Here is a 17,571-nt window from a genome sequence, read left to right on the forward strand (position 1 = left end):
GTAAATGGGCTTCTTTTTATTGTGTGCAAAAGAAAGAAAGAAAAGGGAGATAATTTCAGTGTGCATTTCTCCATTGTGTACTGCATGTTACGCTTTCATGGCTACAATTTACAACTCAATTCATCTGATTACTACAGAGATGAACCCAATCCAGAATATGAACCATAAAAGAAAATACCTATTAAACCAATCACAAGAATACCAGCTACAGTTCCTATTATCCAGGGAGGGGGATACTACTTCAACAGACGCTCGGTTAACATTTTTCAAAAAAGATGAAAAATACACGGCCTTTGGTGTTCTACAATGCTACGGGTACATAAATTTTCTGTTCTTTTGTGAATGGAGGGTTACTTTTTAAATTATAGAACTTGAGTAAAAAAATTACAGATATGCATTTGAAATACACCATCTACTAGGTAGATCTCCCAAGTGCATACTCAGGAACACTTTTCTCAAAATAATAACATTGTAATTCCAACTCTGATAGTTATATAATGTCTTCGAAAATAACTAACTAAAACAAATCCAACACAAAGCAACAATACATAATGGATGCAAGAGAATACGACAACAAAAATTCAAATGAGTGCAAGGACGTTCAACAAATTTAAACTTCACAAGAACTGGGTGATCCAAAAATGGACTATCAAGAAATCAAGGCAACTCCGTGTTTAACAAATTTAAACCTCACAAGAACTGATAAATATTATTACTTCTGACAACAAATGCATAAACTTTTGGCAAACTAGCAACAAAATTTGACGATGATAAAACATAAATAATCCAATTTCCACCCAATATAAAATTCAATCAGCTAAATGATTACTCTTTAATTACTGGACTAGAAAGAAACATCATCTAAATTTCTCTACAGATGTGTTCATGATTATACAACACATCCTCTATGCCTATTAGTTTGTACCATTTTCAGAAATCTGCAAGCAGTTGGGACAATTCCACTTGAATATACCTAAACGGCACAACAATTGAACTTCACTAACTTAAAGGAAGGGGTTGTGATGGCAAGAGTAACTATTTTAACTTAATAGCTATCCACCTATACTACTCTTATTGATGAACTTTCATCTGCATCGTCAGACTTCCAGCCCCGGGCCTGAAGCATGTTTTTCATCTTTTAAGGCTTCAACTTCTTCATCTTCCTCCTCGGCTAATTTGATTAGCTCATCATGGACCATCATCTTAATAGTCGATTTTCTGGGTATGAGATCTGTATTAAATCGCTTACCTGCAGATACACAAAGTTTTCATCACCAAACAGAAATGTACAACAACATCCAAGTCATCCCTTTCAACTTAATTTTTCAAGAAATGCATTTTATAACTAAAGACCCACAAGGCATTCAGAATTAATGTGAAGTATATATAGAAAAATAAAGCCTGCAAATTAAAACTTAAAACATGGACGTATACATATTAAAAGGTTTTGAGCGTACCAAGTAGATTAAGAATGTTCGTAAAGGTAGCCTGCAGTGCAACCAAGGGTCAAGATCAATATTCAGTTATTGTCGAGAAGTAACAAATAAAATTATATATTATGTAGATATGCTAATTTGTCAGCTGCATTTTAAAGAACCCTGAAGACAGATCTGTAGTAAAACTAATAGCGAGTACAGAGTGTTTAATTTTCAATATCAGGATTGTTAATTAACTCACCGTGTTAAAGTCAACCTCTTTAAGAAGTTCGCCTGTTGCAATTTTAAGCTCATCATCACTGGGCTTCAACTTCTCTACTTTAGGTTTTTTCTCCCCCTTCAGAACTTTTTTGCCTTGAAAATGAAGAAGAATATCAGAGCGCGAAGTAGCTTAATTTCTCAAATGATCATCTATAACTTTGTTTAAAAGCAACTTCTGAACTCTTAACATTGATCTTGGGAACATACTAAATTCTTTAAAACAATTTGGAGAGGAAAGTCGCTGAAAGTGTTCAAGGGACAACAAACTCTCACCAGCAATATCTTTGGAAGCAAACTTTTTTGGTGTTGCTGGTGACTTCTCCTCTGCTACTTTAGTCTTCTTCCTCGTGAATGATTTTGGACTCGTATCACTATCCGGAATCTTGGAATGACTAGAAGACGGTCTTGAAGGTGCTTTCTTTGGTGGCGGACTCGACTTTTTAACTATTATCACTTTTCTGGGTGTAGCTTCCTTAGAGGAATTCTTCTTTACAGATGATTTCTTTGAGGAAACCCTTATCTGCTTTTTAGTCTCTTCTTCGGACTCAGCACCGGTATCAGGTTCTTGTTCCTCACTTTTGGCACGCTCAGTCTTTTCATCTTCAGATCCGTCTGAACTACCATCCACATTTCCCTGTTCTCCATGCACATCATCCTCTTGCTCTTCTTGATCATTGTCTGTTTCAGGTGTATCCTCCCCTCTGGATGCACTCCTCTTGTTACTCTACAAATATCCAAAACATAGAAAATACCAACATAAGACATGCAGTATACATAAAGAAGGGGCTTCCTGGGTTCCTGTGCTTACATCCTACCAGCATTTCTCACTCACATAAGATGTAACAAGTTCATGTTCAGCATTAAAAAAAAGACCGATTATCTGCAACTCATATGTTATAAATCAAAGGAAGCGTTCCCAAATTCGGTAGTGACACAAAAATTACATGAAATAATTAAATTAGCACTGTGGCAAGTATGTAAAGAATGTGATAAATATGCACTTACTCTTATAGATTATAAGAAAGAATAAGAAACATATACTAGCTCCATCTCAAAAGTCAGTAAATTATATCCCCCCAGAGAATGGCAAGATTAATTTCATGGCAGTAAATGTAAATCCCAAAGTTTCAAAGAGCGAATTCGCAGTACTGTTCTGTTCACGATTTGGCTAGTAACAAAACCTGTTGAAGTCCCCGAATAAAGCGAAAAAAGGCTATAATGTGATATCCTGAACGGGCTAATACCTTAGCCGAGCTTTTCGAAGGTGCACTCCCAGACGTTGATGTGCTCTTTTTGCTCAAACTCTTGCGCTTGTTACCTTTGCTTGTCTGATAGCAATAGACATACATAATATGTATTAATATAACAAGTTGAGAGCAAATTCAGCAGGGATACATTGCACAATGATATAGCTTTTATCTACATAACTAACCAGTTCTTCATCAGCAAGTAATTCACTGGTTGTGGCCTGAGGAGCTTCCAAAAATTCAAACAACATTGTAACAATATCTTCCTGTATCCACATTAAAGTTCTCATAAATATAAATTACAAATATGATACACAGAAATAGATTAAATGCAACATAAATTGAGGTAAACTAAACTAAGCATTGGAGTACAACTATTACATCTGGACTGTTCAAATGACAGGTTCATAAATCTCGAATAACATTTTTATCCATTCCAATGACAAGTCAAATATTGGATTATCTTAGCTAGTACATGTCAGTTGTCAAAAGTATGTACATTGAGCAAGTGGAAAGTACTAAAACATTAGTTGTTTTCTGATCAGCTAATGAGTATATTGCCTCTATATAATTAGGTACATTATCCTTACATCAATTGTAATACCTAAATCTCTAGCATATCAACAAGTAGAACGCACTATAACTCAGCAGTTATTATCAGCAGACCTTTTTAGTATTAGCCCTGGATATTGGCAAATCAAGCACATAGCAAAATTCCAACAATTTTTCTTTAACACACTTGTCGAGCTTTTCTTTGATTTTGTTCTTTTGTTTGTCCTGCAACAACAGACATGTCAAAAAACAAAACGAAGGATGGTCCTTCAAACAATTCATCCACTTTGCCAAGGTAGGTAGAACATCAACAAAACAGTCTGCAAATTACCACTGTTACCTCATTCTCATGCCATACGAAGCCCGAAAACTGGGAGATGTTACTCTTGACCTCAGCAGCCTGAAAAGTCGAATACTATACTCACATCTGATTTGTTAAAGTTTTGATATTCTATTTTTTTCGGAAAGGGAAAGAAAAATTATGATAAAGTTAATATAGACCAATCTGACTTTTAATTGCCAACTGACTCATTTTCAAACAAGAAAGTAACAACCTATAACTGATTCCAATCAATGAAGTGATAGGTAAGTTTATGATGTACTTAAACTATTCACCTTGTCTAATTTCAAATGAAATTATATAATTATAAATGCCAAATTGGTTTTGCCAGCTCCTACAACTAGCCACATGGTTGCAGAACCACAAATTATAAACAGTAACGGGTCAAACAAATCCTACCATTTTCTAATAATGAGGTAATTATGATCCTTCGCCAGCGTTATTCGTAGAAAGTACAAACAATTTATAAATTCAGGTGTATCACCTTTCCTCTTCGATTAAAGAGAATTGTATGAAGCAATTTATAAGTCTCCTCGCTCTTCTTCCTTGATAATTTGTATGCCACTGTTACAGTAATTAGATATGAGTTAATATCCAACAGATTTTAGTAGGCTGGGTTGAAACGAGAGTAACACAGAACTAAATTCTAAAAAGTCAAAAAAGTTTATAAGATGAGCAAAAATAACGAGTTAAATTAGAAAACATTTCAAAACCACTGTTCAATAACTGAGTGGTCTGAAATCATGACAACAGCCTAAAGGAGAATATTTTGTAAGGCAATGCTTTTAGATGGATATATAAGCATCTTTATACAGGTTTACCACAATGTTCACACAGTTTTGCATTAAACAACTTCACCACCAAGTCACCAACATAAACTCGAAAGAGATCCATAACTAGCATGTATATAATTACTCAGATTTTATGTTATATATTTCAGTACTTCAAACACACAGAATCCCATACACATAACACACACACACACACACGTATAATAGGCATCCAAGAAATTTAAAGAATATACAATTGTACAATATACAATAAGACATGAGATAATTAATTAATAGATTAGCACTTCGTATCTCATATGTAGTATTTAATGTCTAGACATGTGAAGGCAACTTCGGACCCAAGAAAAATCAGGTTTACAAAAATTAGAAAATACTAAATCCAAAAAATTTACAATCGTCTTGCACCGGGAGACGGAAGTAGACAAGATTGTAGCTTTAACCCGTTATGGTTTTTTCCCTTTTCAGTAGGTTACTGGAAACTGAATTTAGGCAAACCAAAATGAAGCTTGTTTCAATAGCTGATCAAGCTAGATGATTTATTTACACAGAACACATTTGGAAAGCTGGAACAGATGTCGTCTTGAGATAAGCTTTGATTAATTATACAGACAATCCTAAACCCAAGATTTGTCCCTTATATGGTGTATAAAATCACAAAAATTCAACTACATCTTATACAGATGTGTCATGTCAAACATTAACTGTTTCACAAACACGAACCAGTAGAGTGACTAGAATCTCAAATTATTAAATATTTCTCCATCAAAATCATTTACTTGTATAGCAAATGAGAGGAAGTACCATTAGGTATGTCTTTTAGTGCAGCACCACGGCCCTGCGAATTTCCACATTAACAAAAAAAATCATTAACTAAAAAAAAATCAACCAAATACATTCAATATGGAATATTTTTAAACTGTAATAATACCTTTTCAATATGGAATTCTTTACCCGAATCTTTCTCAATAGACGCAACAAGCCTTTCTACAGACTTCCTCTCACGTACAGGGCGATCGCTTGCAAGAGCTACAGGGGTCTTTGGTTCCTCTTTTTTCTTTTCCAAAGTCTTCTTAATTTTGGTTTTTTCATCATCTACTTTTGGTTTATCTTTTCCACGTTTTCTCTTTGAGACATTTTTCTCCGCATCCTTATCAGCACTTTCATTATCAACAGACAATCCTGGAACATTCTCTACCTTACCCTCGTTCTCCCCTTCCATTATTTCCCCATTCTCTTCTTCCATACCTTTGCTCTTGGGCTCTTCAACTTGTTTCTCTTCCTTGGATTCAGAATCTTCTTTCACATCATCGATCTCGAGTTTCCCAGTTTCTTGTTTGACATAATCTTTCTCAAGTTCCTTAGTCCCTTCTTTGTCTACATCCATCTCAGTCTCGACTTTTTCCTCATCCTTGTTCTCCTCTTTGATATCTTTAACTCCGTCTTTCGCATCATCCTTGTTATCAACAACAGAATCACCCTCATTCTCCATCAAAACTCCATTAGCGACAGCTGCAACCACCTCTTCCTTATCACCCATAACTAAGAATCAACACTAAACAACAGTAATAATCATTTAAACCATCATAAAATTAAGCTCATTAGATGAAATTCTACCTATTTTAAATAGCACACAGGGGGGACAGAGAGGGGGGGAGTGAGTGTGTGTGAGAGGGAGAGAGAGAGAGAGAGAGAGAGAGAGAGAGATTAAAAAGGTTACATAAATGTATAAAATTCAGCATAAAGTTGAAGCCTGAAAACATAAACATGTAAAACTAGCAAGATCTACAATAGCAAAACCCTAACTTGCCTTGATAAAAAAGAAAATCTACAAGTAGAATTTACAAAGAACAAATCAAAATACAAAAAAGAAGAGGAGGGTATAGAAATAAGTTGGAATTAAAAACTTAACCTGTAAATTTAGGGCTCAATTGGGCGACTCCGTTGTCCTGTAAAAGAGTTTAGAAACAGGGAATGCACGTACTACTACTACTTGCGGACTTCAAGTGCGGATTTTAAAAACAACTTTAGTTCCATGGCATGACGGATGTGGTGTACCGTCGGAATAACCCCCAAGGAACACGTGGACGCTCATTAAATATTTGAATCCGGTTCACCTGCAATGTTCTAAAAATCGGTATAGGCGCCGCCTACTCGCCTGATAAAACGCCCCGACTCGGACCTAGGCGGTAATTTAGGCATTTTTTTCAAAAATCGGGTCAAAATCGGGATTAGGCGGGCTAGGCGGTCAAAAATCGGTCATAGGCGGTCTAGGCGGAAAATAATTAAAAAACTATTTTTTTTACGTTTTTAGAATTTTAAATCATTAATTTCATAATTTCACACAATATCATGTCAATTTATAATATAAAGTATTGGTAAAAAGTAACAAGTAATTTAATATATTTATTTTCTCACTTAAAATATAAAAATAACATATTATAATTAATTTAAAAGTGTGAATTAAAATATAGTTAATATTGTAAATATAATAATTACATTAGGCATGTCAAATGTGTAGATATTGTTTAAAACCATTCTAATTTCTTTTTTCAAACAAATATTTGACATGTTGATCATTATATAATTATAAAAATTAAAAATAATATTTATATCCTTTCGAGTAATGTTCCGATTAATCGGTCCGATTAATCTCCGACTTGCCGATTAATCTCTCGAAGGTACCCTCACCGCCCTGGCACGCCTAGCGATTTCTGGAACACTGCTTGTAATAGAGACAAGTTCGAACTTGAATTTTTTGAATTATTTCCTCAATCGAATTTATATTTTAAATTATTTGGCTCATATAATTTGTGAGCCTTATCAAATTTATATTATGAGTTTGTTTAGGTTTAATAAAATATTTCATCCGTTCGACCGGTTTCTATACACGTCTAGCTTTAGTTAATGATAAAGTATTATAATTAACTTTTTGGGAAACTTAACTACATAACCCCTAAATTATCAAAGATTTGACTCCACCGATTTTACCTCCCAAAGTACAAAAAGAAACTTTAGATAAACAAACTTGAGTAGCCGACACCTATATACAAAACTTTTTTTCTCAAAAATTACATAATCTTATTATACATAAACTTCATATATACAAAAGTAGTTAAAAATGGCAGTAATATCCATGTTTTCAAATTCAAGAGAAAATCATGATATTTTAATTTCAGCTTCTGTTCTGGGCACAGGGATGGGACCCCTGACCGCGTTTATGATTTTTGTCATAAACAAAGCGCTTCGAGCCCGGAGAGATTTTCATTTGAAATGTTTTTGTATGTTTCCAAAGTCAAGGGAGAATGTCGTTTTCAAAAGATAGCCTTTCCAAGATCAACAACCTAATAGTGTCGATCCGCAATTAATGGTACTCACACTTCTTTATTCAAGTAGGTTTAATCTTCTAAGTTTAGGTTAGGTCACCCAACGACTACCTCGTTGTAGGCCCCGTAGTTATAGCCGAATAGATAGATCAGGTCCGAACGCGGCTGTTACTCCGCGATTAGGTAGGACCTGTCTTATTTGGTTTGGTAAAGGGTCAAACTGCAAAAGCAAAGAGATTAACAAATTTACAAAAGAATCAAATTGCTCAAATGCTATCAATAAATTACAACAACAATCAGCTAAAGAATGTGATCATCAACCAAACCAAATTGTGTATGTTTATGCCGTCATCAAAGTAACAATTTCTAACATATGACAAGTTATTCCAGAATCAATAAAGCATGGTGAACTTCCTAATGTGCAGAAAAAATATAAAGGCGACAATCAATAATATGTTTTGAATTTAGAAAAAGGTAAAATCAATTTCTTTGCACTTAAGAATAAATATTCAGACACTTGCTTGTCAACGAGGGGCAGCTAAATATTCGAATACTCATAAATCTGTGACGGGGCTAGTAAGGAAGAAGAAAATTCAGTTTTAGAATCAGAACTAAATAACGGGGCTGAATCATATATGATTTGAAATTATATTATATAGTTTAATTGGTAATATCAGATGAAAATGAAGAGAAATATAAAATAATTTTTAGGGTTAAGGGGACAAAAGATAAGAGACGGACGAAGTGGAAGAGAGAGAGAGAGGTGAAGTGGGCGGAAGTATAAAATGATAAGTATAGCATGTTATTAATTAAGTTAATGAAGTGTGATTAATTATAATGATGATATTTGTGAGATAATAAGATGGATTCTTCTATTTTAATAATAATATAACTTTACTTTTATTGGTAATGTAAAGAAATGAGGGTGGTAGCCCAAAATGAAAACCGTAAAAAATGGATGGTGACGGAGGGAGTATTTAACTTGTTACTTATAATAAAAAATTATCATATAATTTATAAGTTATTTAGACATTTTGATAACTTTACTTATAAGTTGGTGATTTGTTTGATAAATTATAAATTATATTATAACTATGATCGAAAATCAGAATTAATCGATTGAGTTACCTATTATAGATTAATCGGTAAACCATAAAAAAAATCGGATATACTTTAATATTTTAAAAATATTAATATATTAGGAATATTTATGATAGAATATTTAGTTGTCAAATAATTTAAACAAAATAAGATTTAAAAAAACAAATCAGTCAAATAGTTTTTAAAAAATTATTTCAGAATTTTTAAAAAAATCTCTGCTTAAAAATCATCTGCCCTGCACCCATCAGTATATGCTTCAACAGGAATTACAAAAGGGTAGCCTAGAAACCTTTAGTAAATTGTCTGCCCGCAACCAAACAGATAAAGTACATTATATAGTCTGTTTTTAGGGATTGATGATTAATCCATTCAGTGACTTTTTGCACTGAACTTCACAAAATGGGTACCATTGGGTTAAGTGAATTCAATAATAGATTCATGTTGGCATTCTAGCCTTCCTTCCTTTCATGGTTATCTGACAGAAAATTTAGTACTTCTTTTCTTGGTTGTGAATATATGAATTAGTTGTTCGTTGTTAGATAATTTTTGTGTAGGCTGTTCATACCATCCATACAAAATGTTTTGATCTAATATTTTCAATTCTTTCGTATTTCAGCAGTAGTATAATGTTCCAGGGAGCTAAGGCCCAGAATATGAAAGAAACAAGCATTTTAGCGACTCTACCACCTAGTAAATTATGTTCCTCTTAATCCCCCTCTTTCATGGCCACATAACTTTCGGCTAAGGAATGGGAAATCTTTTAGGTCCCTATATATCATAGAAGGGTGGTCATGAGATAATATGGCCTTTCTATATGATTTTTAATAAAAGCTACAATGTCTTAGTAAAGGTATTTTCTGCATTGAAGAAATACTTTGGATTCAAAAAGGTTGCTAAGTCAGAAATACTCAAAAAAATAAGTCAGATCAGACAAAGCTGGAGAGATCCTAGTGCACTATCAAGGGTTCTAACTATTCCAAATACTGAAGATAGAGTGCACATGAAATCTTGCTGGATCATGGAGTTTATAAATGAGAAGTATGTCAGAAGATTTTTCAGACTTGAAGACCGGCTTAAAATTTCAAGTAATGAAACTCTCAAGGAAATGCAGGAGATGTTGGATATCAATGAAAAAAATGAAGCTGAATTTTACAGACAACTCCAACTCCAGACTGAGGAAAATAATGAGAAGTTGGGAAAGAAAACAAGGGAATCAAGGAAAATCAAATCATCTGCTCAGTCTAGAGGAGCAACTTGATAATGGCATGCAAACTCTTTTAACCTTCTTTGTACATTTCAATCATAATGTAGCACTGTACAAATAATCTACCTTTTAATGTATTAGTTTTATGGGTGTTCATCAAGACAACCTAAATATTTGCCTATAATTCCCTTTGACATAAATTGGGGAAATTGTTAGGAATATATTGTAGACTTGATTATAACTCACCAAAACAACTTAAGTAGATTTGTTAAGTGCCTTTTATAGCCTTCAATGGATAGCCTCGGTTAGACTATCCGTTGAAGGAGTAGCTTATGTTAATAAGTTTGTAGCACATTCTGTACACTATAATAGATGGGGGATTTGATAATTATTGTAAGTTCCAAGTCATGTTGACCACTAGTAAGATATACTAAATAGGTGGGCTGAGTGTAAATATAAAATGCCTTGTAATTTTTTATAAGTGAAAGATTATCAACTGCTAAGGAAACATCTTCAACGGCTAAACTACAAGTTTCAACAGATGACTCTACAAGCTTCAACGGATAACTCATATGCATTCAACGGATAAGCATCTTCAACTGATATCAGATAAAACTTTAACGAATGTTAACAAAAAAGCTTCAACGAGTGGCACTAATATAGTGTCAACGGATAACTCAATAAAGCTTTAACGAATAACACCAATGTAGCTTTAACGGATGATCATCAAAGGTAGCAGTTGATAGTGACCTGACAGAAGCTGACATAGTCACATGAGTTGATAGTACACAAAAAGAATGTGGCAGTCTGATTGCAGGTTTTAGAATAAAATGAAGCATTTTCATTTCCATACAAAATAAGCTCGTTCAAAGAAATTTTATCTTACTTGGATTGCATTGGACAGAGAAATGAAGAAACATGTTATTGGACCTAGCAGATAAGAATATTATTCTTTTCTTATTGCATATGTAAACTTGGTGAATATATAAACCAAGTGTAGCAAGTATCTTAGAACTAACTAGAACAACAAGTAGAACAAGCAAGCTGTATCTTTAGTACTCTCAAGTTCTAAGTTATAACAAATACTTGTAAGCAACTGTGTGCATTTTACATCACAAAGATTTCTTCAATATATACATCTCTTGAGGAAAGACAAATCCACCAGAAAGTTTTAAAACTTGTGTTTATTTACTTTGTGTTAGTAGAACACTTATAAGCCCTATCTGCATTCTTGCATATTCATAAACACAGTTGTATATTTAAAAAAAGAGTTTTTCAGAAAAGCAAAAAGAAACCATAATTTTATTCAACCCTCCTTCTGTATTTCCGTTGTTGTATTCAACCCTCCTTCTGTCATTTGATTCAGCTCCTTTCATAAATTGGTTTTAAGAGTGGATGGTTACTGGTTACAGCATAACTGGACGAGACACCGGTCCAGCGCGAGCTATTATATGAAAGTGTAATATCTTGCAAGGCAAATATATGCCTTTTGGGATGCCCTATATTTATGATATGACTGCGGGATACCGATGTTGTTTCGGGACTGATCATCAGGAACATCATAGTGTATAATTGATTTCAATCTAAATTGATATATTATTTTTGATAATCATATGATAAATGATTTATCAAGTATTTTAGTTTTGGATAAAAATGTGGAATACGGTTATGATTCAGTTTCTGATTGATGTTGATATTTAATTTGTTGTTAATATCAAAAATTGGTATTGATATATATGATTAATGTTGACTTCAATACTTCAGTACTAGTGTGTTATGAGCATCTAAGATTAGTACTGATATCTATTTTGACGTTGACATCAAACTGAATATTGATGTCAAGAGTGGGGTTTTGAATAAAATTTATGATTCAGTCCATAATCATTGTTTTATATTATTTTTTATAATATTCCTGTAAACACTGTTTGTTATTCCCAAGGAACTAACAATGAGATTTACAGAAGGGGGGTTGAATGTAAATCTCAAAACTTTTTCAAGTTTTGAGCAGTTTCAAAGGCTAAGTATTTTGATGAACAGTTGTGTGTGAATTGCTTTGGGCAGGTGCAGACATATATATATTCAAAACACAAATGTAAAGAATACAAAGGCTTTAAAAACTTTTCTGGTGGATTTGTTGTTCCACCAGAGATGTGTATTTCAGAAAATCTGTGATTCAAAAGAATTAATCACAGCTGCATCCTAGTACAAACTAGATGATTTTCTCTCTATGTTTTTCTAAACAGCTCTGGAAAATTCACCATCTAATTACTAGCTGCAACTTGGTTTATATATCACCAAGTTTACAAGTGAAGGCAAAAGTACAAATACAATTAAATAGATTCTTCACATGTTTCTTCTTCATTTCTCTATCCAATGCGATCTAGGATAATCTGTGAATCTTTGAATACTTCCTTGTTTGCACCAGAATGGAAATGTTGTATTTTCTTGATTCCTCCAAGAGGCTACCACATTCCAATTGTCTCTGTCAACCCATGTACCTCTGTCAGCTTATGAATTGTCACTGTCAACTGCTATTGAACTGAGCATCCGTTGAAGCTTTATCCGTTGATGCACTCATCCATTGATGGATGTTATCCGTTGAAGCTTTAGAGACATCCATTGAAGCTTTGTTTCTCATCCGTTGAAGGCCTTTAATTTATCAATTGATACTACTTCACTTATATAAAATTACAAGGCATGAAATATTTACAACTAGCCCTCCTATTTGCATATCCACTAGTAGTCAACATGACTTATAATTTCCCACAATCATCTAAAAATTATAACTTAAATACAGAAACTGAAATGTGCTACAATACTAAACTTATTTCTAAGTAAAGCTACTCCATCAACGGATAGCCAGAATGGTCTTATCCGTTGAGGCTACAAATACTAGATTTCTACTTAAGTGTTTTGTTTAACTTATCATCAAACTAATACACATATTCCTAACAATCTCCCCTATTTATGTCTACTGGAATTGTAGGCATAAATTTGGATTTAACTTGATGATAACAAAACACTTAACAAATATATGAACTGAAATCAAGTAGAAATTCAAAAGTGCTGTAAAAGTGTATGAACTGAGATAGAATTGAAGAATTACATTGTTACCAAGGATGCTCCTTTAGGCTGAGCAGATTATTTTCTTTTCCTTTGATCCCTTGTTTTCTTCCCTAGCCTCCTGTCATTTTCCTCTACTTGGAGTTGGAGTTGTCTGTAGAATTCAGCTTCATCTTCTTCACTAATGTCCAACTTAGATTGCATGTCCTTGAGAGTTTCATTACCGGTAATTTTAAGCTGGTCTTCAAGTCTGAAAAATCTTCTGACTCCTTTATTGTCTCTGAACTCCATCAACCAATGAGGTGATTTATGAATTGTAATTCCATGCTCAGGTATGAGTAATGTTCTAGGCAAGGAATTAGACTCCCACCAAGTTTTCCTTATGCTGGCAATCTTGTTGAGAATCTCAGTTTTGGCAGTCCTGGTAAAGCCAGAATCCCTTTTGATAGCTGAGTAGACTCTAACCAAGGTAGAATAGCCTTCATTCAGAATTCTTTGAAGAGGCCAAGTCATTTCCTCACTTCCTTTATATTTGAACACTAGCCTTTCTGGGAGCTGTTTGTATGCACTTATTCCCCTTACTTCCTCCAGCTCATCCAGATAGAGTTCAATATCTGTAAACTCCTTTATGTCACAAATGTGAACATAATCATCCTTTGAGGCTTGTGGCTTAGGCTTAGGTTTATATTTCTGAGTGAATTTACTTGAGGTTAGGGGAGGTGTAGATTTGGATTTTCTTTTCAGTTTCTTTGGTGGTGGAGATGTAGTTAGGAAGGTAGGCAAGTTGATGGTGTCCCAATCAATAGGTTCCTCTTTAGGGATGATTGGTTCACCATGGACATTTATACTAGGATCAGCAACAAAAGGTTCAGGAACGGAAGGTAGTGGTTTAGATTTTAATTGCGTTTCTTCAGTGTCATCTCCACTCTTCCTTTTTGCATTGTCCTTCCTTCTGTTCCCTTTCTGCCATTCCTTTCTTTCCTCCACACTCTCACCAACCATATTCCCCATATCCACATTTCCGCTTTCAATCTTGTCTTCTTCACTCTTGTCTTCAATCTTCTTCTTTTCTTCATCCTGACTTGATTTTAGTTGTTTTTCAAGCTTTGCTTGTGCTCTTTTGTCAGCCTTCAGCTTTTTAGCTTCTTCCTTTAACCTCATGGTTTCTTCCCTCTTGGCTTTAGAGAATTTGGGATGTCCTTGCATCACACAGATACTCTTTCCCTCTCTATAAATGATAGCCATACTCATTCTTTCCACTATATCATTGGTCTCTTTGTGCTTTATGATGCTGCCACCCAAAACTTTGTCTTCATCAGGTTTTGGAAGAGGAAAATCTACTTCTTTTGATTGACTAAAGTTTAGAGGGTTCTTTGTAGAGTCCCTGTTGAATCTAATGGATGGCTTGAGTACCATGGGTTTTAAATTCCTGAAGGAAGTTTCTCCACCCTTATTCCTCCTTACTGGCTTGTGCTCCATAATGATTGGCTCAACCTTTGTGCTATGTTTCACATATAATGATTTTGAAGTTTTAGAGCCAAACACTTGTTGCATCCTTTCATCAATTCTTTTTCTTTGCTCTTTCACCTTCATCTCAGCTGCTGCTAGCTGGATTAGATCAATTCCATCGAGCTTTCCTTTGATTTGAAGTGTTGGAGAAGTAGTGATGGCAGGAACTAGCACTTTGGATATTTGGATGTTTGTAGATGGCTCCCCTCCCCCTTCTTTATTCTCCCCCTTTTTGTTATTATCAAGGAGAGAAGTCAAGCCTTGTTCTTTAGCCAGTTGCATGAGTAGACTTGTCTGAGACTGTTGATTTTGAAGAATGGTGACCACAGAGTTTTCAATGACATGAACTTTATCCTCCAACTTGGCCAGCCTCTTTTCAACATATGATTCTCTTTTTAGTCTCAGTAACAAGTCCTGCATGGTACCATAGGGCATGACTGAATCCAGCTTCTCAGAATTGTAGGACTTTAAGTCAGCTATATCCTTCTTGAGCTCATCCACACTCAGATTCTGTCTTAATTGTTGTAGCTTCATGAGATGTAGAGAATCTAGGTGGGCTTGAAGAAGAGCCTTGGTACCAGCATTGGAGGTGTTCTGAATGGCTCTTTGGATTGACATGATTTGTTTGACTAAGGAGACATTGAATTGTCCTGGTGTTGACTTCTTTGTCAATGCCCATTCAGGTAAGTCTGGAATAGAACTTGGGCCTTCATCTCCCCCTAAGTTCATGCTTCTATCAAATGAAACAGAGTCATCAAAATTAGAATTTACTCTGAATTCTTCAGATGGCTCACCAGCTGTAGAAGGCATCAAGTTGACAGCAGCTTTATCCCTTTGTAGAGATTCTGAAGTATGTACTAGATTTAAGGTCCTTTCTGCCTCCTCATTGCCCTGAGTAGCCAACAATTGATAGGTTGCCACAGGATGAGTAAAAGTGTCAGCATCCAAGAAAATGTTATCAATTACAGCCTTGTAATGTTGCTGAAATTGTCTTTCCTTTTCAGCATCATCCACAATCATTGACTCATTAGCAATGGCTGGATCCACCCTTATACCTTCTGTACCTGCTTTTCTCTCAATGTCGCTCTTTTCTTGCATCAGGGGCTCCCCCTGGCTCACACTCCTCACACCCTCACCCTCACCTACTAAGGTGGCACTCCTCTCACTTTCTTTTGCCATGCTGGAAGAAATAGCATGCATATTTAGACTCTCAAGCTCTCCTTTTGCCTGGGAGCAACCCAACCTCTCACTCAAATTTTCACTCCCTTCCCTCAAACCTAGATGTAACACCCCCAAATCCGGGGTCGGGGATCCAGGTTGTCACGAGTTCCATTTCCCTTAATAACACCCAATCTTAATAAACAATCAACTACTCCGTACTGTGACCCCACAATAAACACACACACCACAAGTTATAGTCTCAGAGATGAATATCCAAAAATAACACGAGTCATTTTATTCCACAATTATATGCCATTACACCTTAAAAGGGTTTCTGAATAAATTTACATTTCTTTGCCATTATTACAATTCATAAAGATACATAAGTCTGGTACATCAAAAGTTGAAAGCCTAGCCTATTGGTAGTTCCTACCTCAGCTACAGCGACATCAACGCCTATAGGAAACTGCGGAACGTTTCCTATCCGCTCGCGAATTGGGAGCTTGGTCTTGTTCATCTTGTCTATCTGATGTTGTGTGATGAAAGAAGAAAGCAAGGGTGAGCAACAAGCCCACCGAAATAATATGTATAATAATTAACAATATATGAGCATTCTTATAGTACTCATGAAAGTCTTGGTCAAGAAGAAATGAACCAAGTTTGATATCTTAACGCGACCAAGTCGCAAAATATTCAGTATATATGTATATATATACTTTTCAAAATCTTGGAAGTCCTCTTCCATGCATAATATACACAGAGTTCCAGTTTATAACTGTATACAAATATCGTTGCAAGGTGATCTCATATATCTAACCTTGTCTCAACGTTTTTGTGAAAATCTTTGTCATTCATAAGATAATCATTGACCAGATATAAGTTGAAAAGATGAAGTTACAAGATACTCCAATATACTTATATCTTTTCCGAATACTACTTGAACTACCACCTTCAAGTTATAATTAGTTTCAAAAGTTCATCATATAGATGAGACTACAAGACAAGATTTGAATAGATTCAATCTTTGAATATCATTATAAATAATGAAGTTACGAGATACTTCATTAAGTCCCGATATATATATACACCTATATATATACATTTCATACTGTAATATCCCATATTTTCAAATATTATTATTATTATTAATTGGAATTATTTATGTGATTTTAGGTGAATTTTGGTGAATTATCTGATAAGTGGAATTGATGTTTGGATGTTTAGATGTGATATTATTTGAATATTTGAATTTTTATATGTCCAGAATAAAATATAGATAATTGTGATATTTTTCTGGTAATTTTTGGACTGTTAGATGATTTTATATTAATTTATGAATTATTAATTATTTTCTGAATAATTACCAAAATTATTTTATAAAGTCGGGAATCGTCCGACTTCAACCGTTTTTGCGTTTTTACAACCCGAAACTCTTCCGAAAACTCCTTCCTAACCTAATCTGGTAATTCCGGACATTTTCCGTGTTTTGACTTTTTCAATCCGGATTACGGTTTAACCCGTGCACGGCCCGACGCAAGATTTTCGAAACGATAGTTATTTCGGTAATCAATAAAACCCGTATT

At 34.5% G+C, this 17,571-nt stretch overlaps 1 protein-coding gene across 1 annotated transcript; it reads right to left on the reverse strand.

Annotated features, from left to right (window-relative positions):
- Positions 1-813: 813 nt before the first annotated feature.
- On the reverse strand, positions 814-6,693 carry LOC141707957 (DEK domain-containing chromatin-associated protein 4-like). The gene is made up of 12 exons (XM_074511410.1): positions 6,537-6,693; positions 5,556-6,179; positions 5,429-5,462; positions 4,321-4,400; positions 3,837-3,896; positions 3,611-3,721; positions 3,130-3,210; positions 2,942-3,025; positions 1,971-2,421; positions 1,678-1,790; positions 1,458-1,488; positions 814-1,249 (listed from the first exon to the last, which is right to left on the reverse strand). Exons 2-12 carry the CDS (start codon positions 6,162-6,164, stop codon positions 1,098-1,100), a joined length of 1,806 nt encoding a protein of 601 aa, XP_074367511.1. The 5' UTR covers positions 6,165-6,179; positions 6,537-6,693; the 3' UTR covers positions 814-1,097.
- Between the last annotated feature and the right edge of the window lie 10,878 nt (positions 6,694-17,571).

This window comes from Apium graveolens, chromosome 2, assembly GCF_009905375.1.
Source record: "Apium graveolens cultivar Ventura chromosome 2, ASM990537v1, whole genome shotgun sequence".
NCBI lineage: Eukaryota > Viridiplantae > Streptophyta > Magnoliopsida > Apiales > Apiaceae > Apium > Apium graveolens.

Bases quoted from the DNA above. Each gene is read 5' to 3' on its own strand.
- LOC141707957 (XM_074511410.1), bottom strand. From the start codon at position 6,164: ATGGGTGATAAGGAAGAGGTGGTTGCAGCTGTCGCTAATGGAGTTTTG. The intron at 2,422-2,941 runs GTATTAGCCCGT...GGATATTTGTAG, and splicing joins CTTCGAAAAGCTCGGCTAAG to AGTAACAAGAGGAGTGCATC. The intron at 1,791-1,970 runs GTGAGAGTTTGT...TTCATTTTCAAG, and splicing joins TGCTTCCAAAGATATTGCTG to GCAAAAAAGTTCTGAAGGGG.